The sequence below is a fragment of the Juglans microcarpa x Juglans regia genome, chromosome 5S (assembly GCF_004785595.1).
Source record: "Juglans microcarpa x Juglans regia isolate MS1-56 chromosome 5S, Jm3101_v1.0, whole genome shotgun sequence".
NCBI lineage: Eukaryota > Viridiplantae > Streptophyta > Magnoliopsida > Fagales > Juglandaceae > Juglans > Juglans microcarpa x Juglans regia.
This window is the reverse complement of record NC_054603.1, coordinates 9231246-9249232: the sequence shown is the minus strand read 5'-3', so window position 1 is coordinate 9249232 and position 17987 is coordinate 9231246. Positions and strand designations below refer to the sequence as shown.

Here is a 17987-nt window from a genome sequence, read left to right as displayed (position 1 = left end):
CCGCTCTTGAAAAATATTGATACTTTGCCAAACGAAAAACAAAATTGTTAATATATATATATATAAAATAAAGTACTACTGTCAAGATCCAAACTAAAACTAGATCTCTGAGGAGGATTTTTCTTTTTGTTTCTATTTAAACAACACTCCCAACTTCCTACAGGCTCTCCATACATATCAGCTTAGGTAAATCCACACCAACTTTCCCAGAAAGAAAAACCTCTCACATTAATAATGGACTCTCCTCCTCCAGCGCCACCTCCACCTCCACCTCCTCATCATCGACCCACGGAGCAGTACAGGAATTGGCTGGATCTGCCTCGGGAAGTGACGGAGTCTATCCTCAAGAGGCTTAACGTCATCGAAATCCTGACCAGTGCGCAAAAGGTGTGCTTGCTCTGGCGTAACATCTGCAAGGGCCCCTCCATGTGGCGCACCCTCAACATGGCCTACGTCCAGAAGAACTCATGGGACATGCCCTACGACCTCGAGAATATGTGTCGCCACGCTGTCGATCTCAGTTGTGGCCAGTTGGTGGAGATCAAAGTCGGCAGCTTTTGCACCGACAATCTCCTTAAGTACATCACTGAGAGGTAGTATATTCTTTTTAATCTTTTTCTTCATGTTTATTTTAATTCTTATGTTATTTTCCAATATTGTTGTTTGGCCTTGATTTGGTGGGGGCTCGTTTCTTTATTTATGGCATTTTTCACAGTTCAAGTGAGCTCAAATATCTTGGACTTTCAAGGTGCTATGAAATTTCAGGGGAGGGATTCAGAGAGGCAGCTGCAAATATTCCATTATTGGAGGAGCTTGAACTTTCATACTGTTCATGGACACAAAATTTAAAAGAAGCTATTGGCGGCAGTTGTCCCCATTTGAAATCACTCAAATTGAGAAGTGAGGTTTATTGGGGAGATCCTTTCAAGGGGTGTGATCTTTCGGCGGTTGCTATTGCAGAGAACATGCCCGGATTAGTCAGGCTCCACCTTGTTGGGAATAAGCTGACTAATGATGGTTTGCAGGCCATACTTGATGGTTGTCCTCACCTTCAGTCACTGGAACTTTGGCGTTGTCGTTATGTCTCTCTGGAAGGGGATTTTGGAAGAAAATGTTCTGAACGGATAAAAAACTTGCGGTTTCACTATTTCAATGACCAAGAATTTGAGAAAATACTGGAAGCTAGTGGATATTATGATTACGATGACAACGACTACGAAAATTTTGGGCTTGAATATATAGATGATTGAGTAGTACTCATGAATTGCTTTGGGTAACATATGCATTTGTTTCAAATTAGAGCGTTTTGGTTGGATCAGCTAAAAGTTAAATTCAATGAGAATTTAGTCATTGAACTATAAAATATATCACATTAGAATAGCTATATTCCAAATAGCTACAGTAACTTCTAAAGTAATTTTTAAATTTGAAAGATACTGTTTATTCATCAAATCTATTTTATATCATTTGTTTTTCTCTTCTGTAGTCTCCATTAATGTCTTTCTAATTTCTATTTTTAACCTATAATTTAATTAGAATATGATTGCTAATTAATATATAATATTATGAATAATAAAATATGATAAAATAAAATAATTTCATAATTAAAATATTTTTAAAATTATTAAATATTTTTAAAAATAATTTTATAATCCAATGTAGAGATTTAATGTGAATAGCTAAAATCAAATTCATATTTTATTATTATATTGTCATATAATGAAAAAATGATTATTCCAATATGGATACTTATGTGAATGAAATAACTAAAAACTAAATTTCACTTATATTTATAAAAAATGTAGTTTAATTTTAACTAATCTAATGAGAGTGCTCTTAGTCGCTTGTACCTGCGTACGTACGTGTGCTGTAATTTCTTGATTTTTGAGTCAGGTTTGTGCTGCTATTAATAATTAACTGTTGGCTGGTGGTAATGTTTTCAACTTGTTATTGATATTACTAAGAGAGAGCTTTATATCATGCTACGTGCCAATATTAATGCATTTTTTTTTTTTTTTATCATTATATCCAATGATCATATGGAATTAAATGATTGGAAATGAATTGATTTGCTTTGCTTTACTTGTAGATCAATCATTTATTAATGTTGCAATTGAAATGTTGTTACAAAGATGCAGTTTTAGGACTAATCAATGATACGTAGGTATTTATCGATCGAATCTCTGATATATCGGGTGCCGCGCTCATGCTTTTGCTATTTATATTATGCATTTAAATAATTTTATATGTTAACTACTACTTTTTTTATCAATAATTTAATTAAACTGTCACCTCAATAAATGTAATTAGGATGACAAAACTAAAGATAAAAAATAGTATTGTTGATAAAAAAAAAATATAAGAATTAATTAGAGATCGCCTTCATGCAGCATTAATTAATGCCTTGTGATTTTTGTAAACTGCGTCGTTTAATTTGATTCGCCACGAGCTTGCGAGATGAACTTTCTTCAAATTCCAATATATGTTACCTACCGGGTTTAGAGCCAACAAATTCGATTTAATTAATTAATTGGAAAAAGGTAAATAATAAATTTATAATAAGAGGGAATATTTAAGCTGCCTGCCACCCTTAATTATCGCAAAACATGATGCATGTAATATGATTGGAAAATGCTAAATGAACCGGACCGGTTGAGTTTTTAATTTTTAATTTTTTTTCTTAATGATTAAGGAAGTAAATATTAGTGAATTGACATTTTTTTTTATTTTTTAAAAATATTTAAAACTGTATAAAAAATGATTAAATGAAAAGAGAAAAAAAATAAAAAAATACATTTGTACGTATCAATACACTTTCTTCGGTTAAATATCAGTCCCAATAGTACTGTCCTGATTGGAAAATGCTAACTGATTAATAGGATAGCATGATGCATATATACCCCAACGTGCATGGTTTCGTTGATTGCTAATTTATTGGTAAGTTTTTATATATCAAATCTCCAATATATTAATTCAGCGCGCACACTTTTGAATGAGTTAATTAGCTATCCATATTTCATGAGTGCCTGCTAATCACGATTGCTATAAAAATCAGAGGAAGGAAAATTTTCATTTTCTTAGTCAGACTATATATATCAACCGCTTATAAATAATCAAAAACTAATAATCAAATATAATAAAATATGTGTGTGTGTGTGTGTGTGTGTGTGATGCATTATAAGTAATTTTATATGTCAACCATTTATATGATCTGCCATTTAATACTACAACATATACTACTTTTTGTCAAGAGGAACTATGGTAAAAAAAAATATATACTTAGTGACAGAAAGGTTTTTTCTCACCAAATCGATCCGTGATAGCTTGGTGGCATATAACTGGTGAAGTAAGTTTCTTTTTCCATCAAAAGTTTAATTCATGACAAAAAAGTATCTTTCTCCACGATATTAATGGCGGAAAAAACATACAAAATTTTGTGACAAATAGTTCTAGACCTACCCTCAGCTCGTGAGAAATGAGTGAATTTTTCATGAAATTCAGTGGTGGATAATTGTTTTACCCATGATCATGTTCATGGAAAATGCTTGCATTCCTTTTTTTTTCGCAAGAAAAATAGTTATGCAATTACAGATTTTGCATGTCCAATGTTCATGAGAAATAACCATTTTCAACCAAATATATAGTCAAAACTAATTTGATTACATGATTAGATTTCATGGCAAAAGACCAATTTTTCACATAGCACAAAAACATAGTTGTCAGAAAATACTTTTTGCCATGACCAAATTTCATCAAAAAAGCCTAATTTGCACGGACTAATTGGCATGGGAAATACTAATGATAACTTTGCAACATTGATATTTTCCACCAATGCTACTCTTCTTAAAAAGACCAATTTTTTCTATCAACTTGCTTATAGAAAAATCTACATTTACTAGAAAGGTTTACAATCAAAAGAGTATATTCATACCATCACTGTATTGAAGCTACAAATTACCAACCATCAGAAGAATATCATAGCTTTAAGACTAACTCAACTATACAATAAATTAAAGGCCATTCACTTCATAAAACCAACACTTGAAGAACTTCAACAAAAATATCATAAATATAAATTATATATATCATAATACTTTACACATTTTTCAACTGGGTTAACCAGTCAATCAAGGCCTGCTGATTTATAGTATATGTTTGCAAATAGGGGAGTACAGGGGGTAAGCCAACTACATTAGTAATGTTCATAACAAAATCATTGTACATGTATACAAATTTCTTGTTCTAGATACATTACTGCAATAACATGTGTGCTCCAATTCAACTCCATTCATAGTTGGTTGCAAAGCCTCTTAATCCACAAATATGAGGGGCTCATAGTTACCTGAAAAAACCATTTACTGATATGTATTAGCCAATAGAAAACATTTCTTACCTAGCTACTAGGACATATGCTTAGCAAATCATATTTAGAAAGATGATACAAACAAGCTGTTTTGTGGTTTACAACCTCTATTTAATAGCCATTGAACAAGATTATAAGAGACTTCAAACTCTAACTCATTGTAATAATTTTGATCATAAAACATAAATACAACACCATATTATTTCCAGCCATAAATACCCCACCATTTTTCAAATTCATAAACCTCCACCTCTTACTGCTTTTACATACTTGCTGCCCTATATATATTTACTTTATTTCCCCCAAGCCCTATAATTTTAGTTGTACCACCTGGAGCAATACATACCTCAAATTTATTCCTAGCCATTTACATTTTGATTGCATCTATCTAAGGCGGCACAATCAATTTTTTATCCAAACATACTTCAACCACTATTTGATATATTTTTATATTTATACATATATAACCAAATTGTTAAGAATATTACCACCTTCCATGTGCAAACAAAGATGCACTAGGATAAGTCATAACTAAGTTAATTTTGAATAATTAGAATCCACTACAACAAATATCATTTTTTGCCGGGAGTGATGCTCGTAGGAAAATGCATATCTTTAGTGGGAAAAAACTATTTCCTACCAATTTGTTCTGTGGCAGACTCATGGCATATAATTGGTGAAGAAAGGATCTTTTCCCACCAATACCACAAGTTCATGGGAAAAGCATTCTTTTTCCCACGAAATCCATGGTAGTTAAAACATTTTCTTTTTGTGGCAAATAAGATCTCATTGCCATATGAGGTGGTGGGAAATACCATCATTCTCCATGGGAAGAGTGATGGCAAAAAGTGTTAACCCATGACATATATTCGTGGGAAAAAGTGTTTTCTCATGCACAATAATCATGGAAATAGTATTTTTTGCCATAATTAAGTTTGGTGGAAATTAGTATTTCCCACTAAATCTTGCCAGTCGGAAAAGGTAGTTACTACTGCTACGTTTGGTCACAAATGTACATTTCTCATGAACACCGGTCATAGATAGTACTAATTTCTAATGAAGTGGCTTCGTCGCAAAAAAGTTCAATGGACCACGATACTACTTTATCGCGGGAGTGACACTCATAGGAAAAAATGTATTTTTAGTAGAAAGTAGAATTTTTCGAAAAAATTAAATACCACGGCTAAGTTTGGTCAGAAATGTGCATGTTCTCATGAAGTTCCTTCATCACAAAAAGCATGTGTAAACATTATTTTCCATGAACAACATTCATGGGAATAGAGTTATTTACATGACAAATTTTTCTAGAAATAATTATTTCCCACCAACAATCAAGAAATATTACAAAGAAAAGGCAATTTTTCCTAAGACAATTAGTGGTGGGAAATACTATTGATGGGAACTAACATATTTGTGACCATATCAACACTTCTTAAAAAGAGAAATTGCCACCAAAATCTGCCTATGGGAAAAAAACCTACCGTGGGAAATTTGTTTGTGGGATAATTAATTATCCCACAATCAAATACTACTCAAACATCATTTTATTGCATCTCATGGCAACTCAACAGACCATCAACAAATAAAACCAACACCATATCAAATGATTCAAACCAAGTGTAATGATAACCAACATTATATATAACATAATGTGAACCGTTAATTTAAAATTCTTATGAACTGGGTATTAAGGCCATGACAATACAACAATTAATGCAAATAGAACTCAACTACAGCAGGAAATTACCAAACACCTTCAGTAATGAATATAACAAATCCTTAGAAGGCAGTACATGCATGATTATAATTTTGTCACATATACATATTACTCCACACAGCAACATGTCGTTTAAGCTATGTTCTCCAATTTTGTTGTAGTTCTACAACCCATCTTAATCCACACAACATGGTGTCTCATAGTTAATTGAAAAAATCATGTATTTAACTGTGTTATCCAATAGAAAACATTAATTTCCTAGCTATTAGGACATTACTATAGCAAATAAAATAAAGTTAGTGACTAATATATATCTGGGAAATTAATCTACTGCCTAGCTAAAACTGACCCCATATCCAACCACTTTGATTTCATACACCTATTCCCAAGTGTTCATATTGTGGTGACACCAGTTTATGAATCCTCCAAATACACATTTAATAGAGTATAATATCGATCTAGACTCGGCCACCATGGACTTGCCGATTCAGAAATCTGTTTGGAAGAGGTAAAGATCAAGCAATTTTCAATGGCCCTTTACTTCCACGGGAAAATATTGGACAAGAAAGCATAAAAACTTTCTGGTACTAAATAAAGTGTATTATTTATTAAGGCTCAAGAAAAGATCAGACAACAGTTTTAACTTTCACACACACACGCATATATATATATATATATATATATATATAATATTAACTTGTACTACTAGCCAAGAAATAGATCACTTTGTTAGCTACCTATCAAAAAGGAATATCTCCCTAGCAACATTGAATCAAAGTTTAAAATTCTCAAGTCTACAAGTAAAAGTGTACATAGGGTGATGCATGGAAATGGCAAATGTGAAGAGTTGCACAAATGCACATTATCTCCCTGACGTGACCATACAATTGATTGAAACAAGAGATTTATCTTTACACAGCAATCATGCACTTTATTATATATGTCAACCTACTCATTGGGGTCTATTTCTCAGAGATCTACATTAACTAAACATCAAGAAAGATTGTTTACTATTGGAGGTGCTAAGCAGTCTTTCTGGGAAATAAATTGAAGTCTGATCATATCCACAACAATTTGTGCCATAATCTACAAAGTGCACATCCTACACCACTGGATCGAGGTTGTAGTCATTTTTAGATGACTCAGCCCCACTGGAAATCTTGCTAAGATTTCTCCCAGGAGTTAAGGAACATTGATGGGATATGAGGAATAGAGAGAAAAGCAATCAAATTGATGAAGTACTTGTTACTAGAAAATACCAGCCTATCCCGGGATCAATACTTACTGTTGCCTGCTTTTAAAACCAAGTATAAACCAATTTGGAAGGTATGCTTGATATGGAGAAATCGGCAATGACCTATTATCATCAACTTTGAAAGGTTTACCATGTGCTTAGTTAACTTTTATGGGGATCTTACAACCTTTCCCATCCAACAAAATAGATCATGTGTAGCTTCTTCCGCCTGTGTGTTTAACCTTTAGCTTTTGCCTATTCATAATGTTTCTTCGAGACTTCTCCATCATTTTTTTAAAGATGTCAAGTCCCCTTTATTCAACTATATGGCATATGTGCAATGGTATGTAAGGAGCCCTTTTATGCTATAAGACAGAAAAAAAAAACTTGTAGTAAATGCTATAAGACAGAAAGGGAATAATTTATATATACTTTTTTAATTAAAAGTATAGAAAAAGAAAATTGGTATCAATGAATGGCCTTTCTTAGTCCTCTACTAGAGAACTAAATGGGCCTTTGTGCAATTTATTAAAAAATAACTTCTTGCACTACGACTTAATTAGCCCATTTTTTTGATTTGAAAGATAGAAAAATCAGACAAATAATATGCCCATTTTTCTCTAGTAATTCATAGCATGAGGCCTAGCTAGCTAGCTAATTCCTACAAACCCCCCATGACATATGAGCAGTGTTTGAACAATAATTAAAATTACCTTTACTTGGTTGCTTTATTTTGAGTCTAAGCATCTAGTAATTAAATAATGGAGATCGTTGCCTAGGCTTTGTTTAAATATATAGGATGGGTATTCTAAGTCCTTTAAATGTGCTGTAATTCATATTAGTCGGCAACTCCCACTGATTATATATTAATTGTGACGCCCCGACTCCCACGTACAAAAAAAAAATACGGAAATCGTGACGTCAGGATGATGACAATACGGTCACGCATCCCAACGATAGTGCCAAGTGTGTGTATATGCAACAGTGTACAATAAACAACTCAGCGGATAAATTTAACAAGTCAACTAAGTACCAGAATTTTAATACAAATATTCAAAACAAAGCATCTTTAAAAAGTTATACAATCATCCAAAATAAATACATTACATGTCCAAGCCAAACGAGTGATCCCAGATCACTCATCGGGCGGAAAGCCGAATCCTCAGGCTCACCCTCGTACTCATCTGCATCAAAATCTGCGTTACCATAGAACGGTAGTGCAGGTAAGTATAAACCAAACAACCACGAGATAAAAACATATTAGTACAACTAACATGCATGCATATGATGAAATATGCATCAGATCCAAAAATATCATTTTTCCTGAAAATAGATATTTTTCAACACACGCCAAAATCCCATTTTGGCCCAAAAATAATAATCCTTCATTTTCCCAGAAAATGACCCAAATCAATAAAACATCATTTTTTCCAGAAAATGAATTACATAAAATCCTTTTATTCAACACACGCTATTTTCCCAGAAAACAACCCATTAATCCATTAACCAATGCACCATGATCTCCCCTAGGGATCATCTGCATGTCCTGGCTTCGTAGCGATGCTCAGTTCTGTGCCCAGCACGTTCGTGTCCAAGCATCCTTTAGCCCCCGCCAGCAGAAGGGTCACGGAGTCGGCACGAGACCATCTCGTCCGATCCCGTTGTCGCCCAGCGACAACCTAGGAGACGTCACTTAGTATATTCCGCTCCCGAGTGACCAGAGGAGATCCACCGCTATAATGCCCCATCTCAGCTTGGGGTCGTGATACACACGCACCCAAAATTCTTTAACAAATGAAAATCCAGTTTTCATGAAACACATAAACATGAATGCATGTACACGAAAATCCAGTTTCCTTTACAAACATGATCATGCGTGTAATATGCCATGTACATGAACAACACCATACCAACAATCAACATTTCACAGTACTAACCAAACACACAACTCCGTCCACAATCCATCCGACCCCCGAACTCCTCAAACTCAGTCCGACATGTCCAACCAGATCACAATAATATGTGTTAGTGCAAAAATATATTTAAATCACGATAATTTATTGGAAAAATACTTACAGTGCTATATAATAATTTCTGAAGGATCACGGAGGTGCAAAAGGTGGCGACACAGCAACATAATAGTGTAAAATACATTGTAGCCGTGGGTCTCAAAAACTCACTTTTGAATGGAGACAATCCAAGACTTGAAATTGATAGGATAGGGTTTAAGGATGTCGGTGAAGATAGTGGTGGTGGTGGTTTGCCGTGGGTGGCGGCGTAAAGAGTGGTTGAAGATCAAAAATACCCAAATCAGAAATGGGGTTAGATGTGCTTCACCGGTGACGGATCAGAGCTGGGGTTGGATTCATTGGGTTGCTAGGAGGTCGAGGATGAAGTGGTAAAGAAATGGTGGCCGGAGGTGGCGTGACGGCGGCGCTGGTAAGAAGATAAGACCGCGGCTTGGTGTTGTGCATGGGGAGAAACAGCAGCGAGTTAGGGGCTGAAATTGGTGGGGGATGATGGCCGATGGGAGGGGAACTTGTGGCGGTGGGCGATGTCGGTCACGGGCGGCAGGCTGGGTGGAGGAGAAAAACGCACGGGAAGAGAGAGGGAGAGGCGTCGCGTGGGAAGGGAAAAGCAGAGGAAGAAAGGAAATAAATAGGAAAGAAAAAGAAAAGAGGAAAAAGAAAAGTGGGGAAAAGAAATGAGGTTCAATCCTCACATCTTGGGTCACAAAATGATCCAACGAAAATGATTTTAAAACAACAAATTAATTAAAATAATTTAAACGTAATGATACAATGAAAATAAAATAATTAAATCCCACAATCAATTAATTTAAAATAAAGAACAATTTAAATGCATCACAATAATGTATTAAGAAAACATAACAAATTAATTTTAACAATTTAAAGATCATAAAATAAACCATTTAAAATATCCGATAATTTTAAAACAAGAGGATAAATTTTTGAATTAATAAAAATAATCTTTCAATAAAAATACACTAAAATACGAGGTGTTACATTAATGGTAAAGATTGTTGCTTCAGGTTAATAATTAATTATTTGGCCATTCTTTCTATACATTAATATATAATTTTGAATGCTAGCTGCATCCCCCTTCTTTCTATAATTATTTAAAAAGGCAGCAAAATAAAGGTTTCTCACATCTAACCTGAAACATGTCACATATGCAATGTAAATATAAAATATGCAAAAGCTGAAATAAACTGTGCGTAACCTTGAATGCCCCGCTTGCCCACATTTCACAAAGCCACTGCCAAGCAGGTTTTTCCATCATCGATGGCCCACCACATAGGGCCTCCTCATGCGATTCATCATGTGAAGTTCATAATGATAGGCATTGTATTTATTAGACAAATGCTTTTGAACCATTTCACGAACATTGTCTTTTGTCCAATCTAGTACAAAGTCAGCCTGCAAGTTCAACATATTTTTTTCACATATTGTCATCAATGCACGTTAAAAGAAATGACATAAACATCTACATTTGTATGGGTTACTATAATTATCAGTCCTACCCTAACGCGGTCAATAAGCTCTTGCTTCTCCTCCTCAGGTATAGAACTCCAGCTTGCATGCCTTAGTTCAGCATATACTTTAACGATCCACGTGACTCGCCCTGTGAAGATGGAGGCATTTTCACACGATGGACCTCGATGGCCATCCTTTACAACCAAATAAATCTTACCCACCTTCCAGAGGCGTTCAAATTGTATGCATCATGTAGGCCCTTGGCCTCGTTTCTTAATGGGTGGAACTATATCTCGACAAATTATTGTGTTAAACCAAGATTTAAAATACAGATCCAAAAACTAGATTAAATGAGTTAAATGTTTCTTCTATATGAATTGAAGTAAAAGATGTGTAACTGTGTTATAAATGGATGGCATACCTGTATTAATATTCCCCTCTCCACCCTGTGCTACATCCATGGACTCTTGTACAGCAGCACCTCCTACGTCCTGTGTCGATTCATTTGAGTTTGGCTCGTCTCGTAAAATGATTCTCGGAGGCAATGCTTCTACCTCTGGGCTGCTGCTATGTATGATAGGTCTTGAGTGTTGAAGTTGCCCCCTCCTTCCCCTCTTTACAGATTGCCACATCTTTTTGTATGCTGGAATTCGATATACTTTTTAACATGCAACCAGCAAAAGACGTCAATACTATAACAAAACATATTATAACTAAAGAGACTATAATAATTTGGCATTGCCCACTATCTACCATTAGTCACTATTTATTAAAACTTTTTCTGTTCTTGAACATGGCTATATCACGCTTGATTATCATTTTAAAACATACAGCTGATCCCTTTTGTCTGCACTATTTTAATCATACTCTTTGCATTTGAATCACTTGGTTAAGGGTATGGTTCTTATTGTCAAAATTTCTTTCTATATAGATTGTTTTCCCCTTCATCATTTATTGCTTTTTGGCAGATTAAATTTGGCAACTAAAAGTTTTTCCAAATATCTATATTAAGGTTGTGAAGGCACAGTTGTTGTCATGAATTGCATGCAATTAAAAAGACCACCATAGATTTGTTGTTTACAATGCATTGTTGAGTATATCTAATAGGACCTGCAAACCTAATTTGGCACTGCCTTTATGCATATTATTAGTTTCAATATCAAACTTTCAACACTGAGGGTATTCAAACTCTAGTTTTGTTTAACAATGATAATGTATCAGATTGCTATGTATTAACCATATTTAAAAACAACCAAGAACCTCTACTGAAAATCCATCATCTAGGAAACAATATAGGGAAAAGGTATTAAGTAGCATGCAATATTAAATCCAAACTTTAATATTCCTACAATCCTCCAGATTTGTGGTGCTTTTACACTAAGTTTATGAGGAAAGATGTAGAGTGTTTACAAATGCATGTAGTGCCAGAATCTCATGTAACATAACATTTGACATGCAAACCCATCAACGAGATGCCAAGTATAAAACCATTTGCAAACTTATATGAGCATAAATACATCCTAAGGTTCTCAGTAATCCCTACCTCAAATAACAAAAAAATGGCTGAAAAGAAGAGAATGGAAAGACTCGAGTACTATGTATATACCATGTTAAAAGCTGTGCAAAGTGTATTAAAACCATTTGAAGGGGCCAAAATCAATGGGCCCTTTGAAAACATGTACCTGGTCACCTGATACTCACCCAGAACAGTGGTCAAGAAAAGAAACAGGGAGAAGAGAACTAGGGAGAAGAAGAGATGCACCTTCAGTTGATGATTAAAAAGCCCAGACTTGCTCAAGGGATGATTAACTGGAACTTCCTTATCAATTTGGAGACAACAAAGAATTAGGGAAGGAATAGGCCTCTGGTTCACCAAATTGCATGTCCTTGTGCTACCTTCTGCTTTCCCCCCAGCAAAGTCTATAATCCCTCAATAACAGGCTAGCTGTCCTTAGCCACCCATCACGTGTACTTATTTCAGTTATGGAAGTGACCCTTTCTGGCGCCATTTCAGAGCCAATTTCTCACTTACAATTCCCGCCTACTAATTCAAGCTCTCCCTTCACCTGTGCTAATTTATAATGAAAGAAAAATAATTAGTACCCACATTTTCCCCAACTTAGCAGCAGGGATCTCAGTAATAAAATACCTTTTACATCCATGGAAATTTAAGCTTTTATTGACTTTAATTAATGAATTATTATTTTGGCCTTATATCTTAATTTGTATCACAAAGTAGTGAAAATACCATAATAATCAATGGTTAATTAGGGGAAAGGAAATTTAATTTATTTCCTTTTACTATACAAGAACCACCTGTGTGACCAATGTATAATTTAGTTCTCACTTAATCATAAAACCTCATTTAATGTGTTTTCTTAACACATTAGTAAGTTAAAAATTAAAACCATCAAGCTGCAACTGTATAATTTATTTTGTCCTCATATCTTAATTGGAATGTTGCAACTCAAAAGCATTTTTTCCTTGAGAACAGTATACATTTCCAGCAAGCATCATTTCCCAAATTCCTGGTGTTTTGCATTGCTCTTTCCAATGGAGAATTCTCACCCAGCAATCATTGCTAAGAAGGGATTCACATATAAACTATGTTAATTGCCTGAATTGCTCCCCAACAACTATGTCATCCATACCAAGTGTGTGCATACATTTCATACCATATGTGAAATGGGACATGCAAACGTGACCAAGTGTGTGTTTCCAGTGTGTGTTTCAGTTACACATTTACACATCATGCGTAATTTGTGACATTGACCCCCATTTCATGACATACAGAACCCATTAAGGTACTCCCCCTAGCTGGCAATTCAAATGTGTCATTCCCACTAGTTGACTGCATCATCAATTTGTGCCTCTCCCTTTGATGTAGGTGTTCCACAACGTAAGCTCTGAGTAACCAGAAAAATCTGCAAACAATATTAAAACCTTATGAGTAATTACTAACTTTGATTGCCTAGCTAACAATCTCAATTGATTGTCAAGTATATCTAGTTCAAAACCAGAATTGTAGATGGATCAATTGCTAAACCATCCAATATTGCAGATCCACTTCATAAACCATGGATGAGATGCAAAAATATGTTGCTATCTTGGATTTTGAACTTTGTTCCAAAGAAATTACATCGAGTTATGATTTTATCAAAGCAACAGTCTTAGTGTTTTCAGCTATTTCTACACCTACGCACACCCCACATAAACAGGATCGAAATTCAGTACCTTGAATCTTATTTTTACTCAAATTTCACAATTTGTCGGTTGGAACATATCATGAATTCAAAACCACAGCTAGCCTTTGTACTTGCAGAGCCTTAAAGGTTTTAATCGATTTACAGCTACAAGAATATGTCAGTTGCTTCTTAATGGACTTCAAGGTTTCTCTCTCTCTCTCTCTCTCTCTCTCTCTCTCACATTAGGGGACAAATCTTGTTGCTTGGATACTTTGCTACCGATCAACAAAAGTCTCTTAACTTGTCTTACAAAAAGAGAAGCAACGAGAAATCATGATATCCAGTACCATTACTGGTAATCAAAGTTGGAATTTGTCACAACTTTGATTACCATCCCAAATAGTCCAATTCAGGAACTCATGCAAAATTTGCAATAATATGTCAATCGAAAAGACAACCCTATATATATATATATTATACAGCTAGCCATTGTAGTTACAATGGATAAATGGTACAAGGACACTCACGGGTATCCACCAAGTTCTTTTAAGTCAAATAGAAACAAGACAAGAATGAGCACAGTGAATCCAATGACTGTAGCTTCAATCAATCATGGTAGCATTGAAGTTCTTCAATTCTCAAACAGAATTGAACAATGTCAACAACTTGGTATCAGAATAGAAGAGATAGATATGAATTTGCAGGGAATATATGATGGCCATTAGCATCAAAGAGTTTTGGGTTACATCATTGTGAAAGATTCATGGTGTCCAAAATGGGGAGATCTAAAATGGCCATATAAGAATGAAATAGAAATCCTAGCAAGCCTGTAGAGCTTTGTGGACTAAACATAATGCCTTCTAAGAAGGAATAATGAAAGACTTGGTTTTATTTTGATGCATTGTTTAATCGTTTACTTCCTGGGCTTTGGATAGTCTGTCTTGGACAATGTGATTTCTGGCCCTTTTGATCTTTTGGTCCAGGATATGAGCCAAACCACCTCCCTTTTCTGGAATTATAAAATCTGTGTGGATTTTAATTCACTTGCTATAAATAGAGTAGTCAAGCTGCTTGGAAAGATATCATAGTATGAGAGCTCATATATGTCAACATTAATGATAAATTATATTATTTTGATTATGTTATCATCTGTGACAAGGAGCTTGATCTCTTGCTTACATCTCTTGGTGGGCATTCATTGGCACATAACAGTTTTAATTTGTATACATGAATTTCCTATCAGCACACAAAATAACCAGTTTTCTCCAGTCAGGAAGCTCAATTCTAAATAGAGTTTCTAGCACTTCAGCCACCTATAGCTCCTTTCATATAAATCATTTTCTATCTTCATCTGCTAGTCACGTATATGTTATAGGCACACGTATACTGTCTCAACACTAATGTCAACTTTTATATGTATGTCAGATAAAGTGTATCTAAATTGGGTAAATTCATATACACTTTATCTACCACGATTTGCTAGTAGCTGAAAATCCATCATTCTCAATTTGTTAACATCCTTTATTGACGTGGACCACTGGCCTCATAATCTCATTGGGATTTACCATCAATGAGATTGGCATATAGATCCCTTACAAATCTAAATCTAGTGGAAACATACTTTTCCATACTGTTTTCTCCCAAACCTTGTAATCCATATGGTCAATGCTTAATCTCATTGCTTGTAGATGTCATCTACAAGGATGAACTAAGAAAGTCCAAATAAGCAGAGCTTATGGCTAGTGCCTTATGAAGACATTAATAGCAATGCTAAAGGACGTTTTCTTAATTTTTTTTCCCTGCTCGTAGCTGCTCCATGGTTTGTTTCAAGAAGCACTGAGGGTATGCCACTCTATTGTATTACTACCAATTATCTCTTGATGAATGACATGGAAATTCCTAAGCAGAAAAACCCCATCAACTGGAGGAGGTTGCTGATTTTACTACTTTGTCTCCTCCTTAGGTTCTGATATGGGGATTGCTGAATTGTGACACTATTGTATTGCTATCAGCCCATTAGTCACTATGTTTTGAATAAAGAAAGGGGATCTTCTACTAGGCTGCTAGGTAAAGGTAGAGAGAACCATACTCTACGTAAATATTAAGACTAGACAAAAAAGAAAACTACAAACCATGGATTATTTGATAATGAGAACAGGTGCTAGATGTGCAACACTTACACTGTACTGCTTTCATTTTCAATTTCAGCATTGCTATTACAGATTCATTTGCATATTGGTTTAAACATTGTTGATGATTTTTGTGAAATTGAATAATTTTATAATTCGAATGAAGACTATGTTTATTTGGGTAATTAGCGATTCCTACCTTAACTTCGCCGACAATCTCCTCATCTTTTTTCGACAATTGAAGTCATGCGCTATTTGCAATTAAGCACGTAGACAAAGTAAGCTACTATACATACATATATAATATCAATATATTTTCACTGTAATTTCTACAACTTACGCTTATAAAGGGGATTGTGAAATGGGAACCATAAAATAAATTCATGAAACCACGATGGGTGTAAGCCTGGATCGTTTATAAAAAATTAAGGCAATAATAGGGATAAACATTCCTATTTGTCTAGCATAGGGCTTAAACCAATACATAGGCTCTTAATTCAAAGAACTGTGCATATATGCCCATTGTCATGACTACATTATGAATTTCAACTTAAAAATCACCATAATCAATACAAATATGACTTATCGTCATCATCATCTGACTCCTCGTGCATATGAGTCTCAGACTCGCTACTAGAGTTATTCTCGTCAAGTGGGTCATCATCAATGAAGATATCATTGTCAACTGGTTGACGGGTCTTGACGTGATATGATTGTTGGATCAATAGACAAATGCTCTCCATCAACTCGACTTAATGGATTGGCCATGGTTGATTCACTCTCGAGAATAGGGGGATAGTTGTTCACATTATTGTGACTATCATCTTCTGTTTCACCCCCTGATGATTCATCATCATCAATCTCCTCCTCAACAGTACTCATCGAGCGAATGTTGTAAACATTCCTATTTGTAATCTTATGGATGACATGCCAACTTCCACCCAATGTCGGATCCGTGAGAAAAAATACCCGAGTTGCTTGGCATGTAAGGGCAAAAGACTCATCTTTATACCATTGCCTAGCAGTATTCATTAACATTAAGTGGTCTCTAACACGTATCCCCCTTCTTGGGTCGCCAATGTCATACCAAGCACATTGAAAAAGATATACCTTACACCAACCCATGTAGCGTAATTCTATAATATCATGCAAAACACTGTAGAAGTCAACATGGGATCCCTGATGCTCCCCATGAACCACCACCCCGCTGTTTTGAGTACAACGATGCCTTTCACGCTCTTTCGAATGAAAGCGAATACCATTCGCTATGCATCCGGCATATGATGCGACCTAGGGATCTAGACCACATGCTAATGCATATATGTCATCGGTTACCGCAGTTGGACTACTTGCATGCAACTCTCGAATCTACCATACAAAATGACAGAAGAGAACACAGTTATTGTTTTGTTCATAATTTGTCTAAGGGATACAAATGGAAATACAAAATATTGGTATCTTACATGAGATCTAAACCACGATGGGAATTCACTCTGGTGCCTATGATTGATGTTATAATTTTCCTCTTCTTTCATCTTGTTATAGTGTTCCCTGCATATATGGGAAGCTAACGTAGCTAGGAGAGTAAAAAATAAAAATTTAATAACTAAGGAAACTTTCCAAGAATGTTGTACTTACTCTATGTATTGTTCAACCTCCGTGCAATTATTAAGTACATACCAACGGGCCTTGGCCATTAGTGTATCTGCTAATTTGTGCGAGTTTGCTATCCCCAATGGTCGTGTCTTTGTGAGAAAACAGAAAAACTTGGCTCACTTCCTGACCTAGTCGAACCAGCAACATCACTGTTGCATTCCTCTCGGTCATATCTAGTCTCAAGATCATTAAGGTATATAGAGCAA

At 35.1% G+C, this 17987-nt stretch overlaps 1 protein-coding gene across 1 annotated transcript; it reads left to right on the top strand.

Moving 5' to 3' along the window:
* Window positions 1–234: 234 nt before the first annotated feature.
* LOC121267073 (putative F-box/LRR-repeat protein 23) lies at window positions 235–1250 on the top strand. Its single transcript, XM_041170950.1, has 2 exons — window positions 235–593; window positions 716–1250. Exons 1-2 carry the CDS (start codon window positions 235–237, stop codon window positions 1248–1250), a joined length of 894 nt encoding a protein of 297 aa, XP_041026884.1.
* Window positions 1251–17987: the final 16737 nt, after the last annotated feature.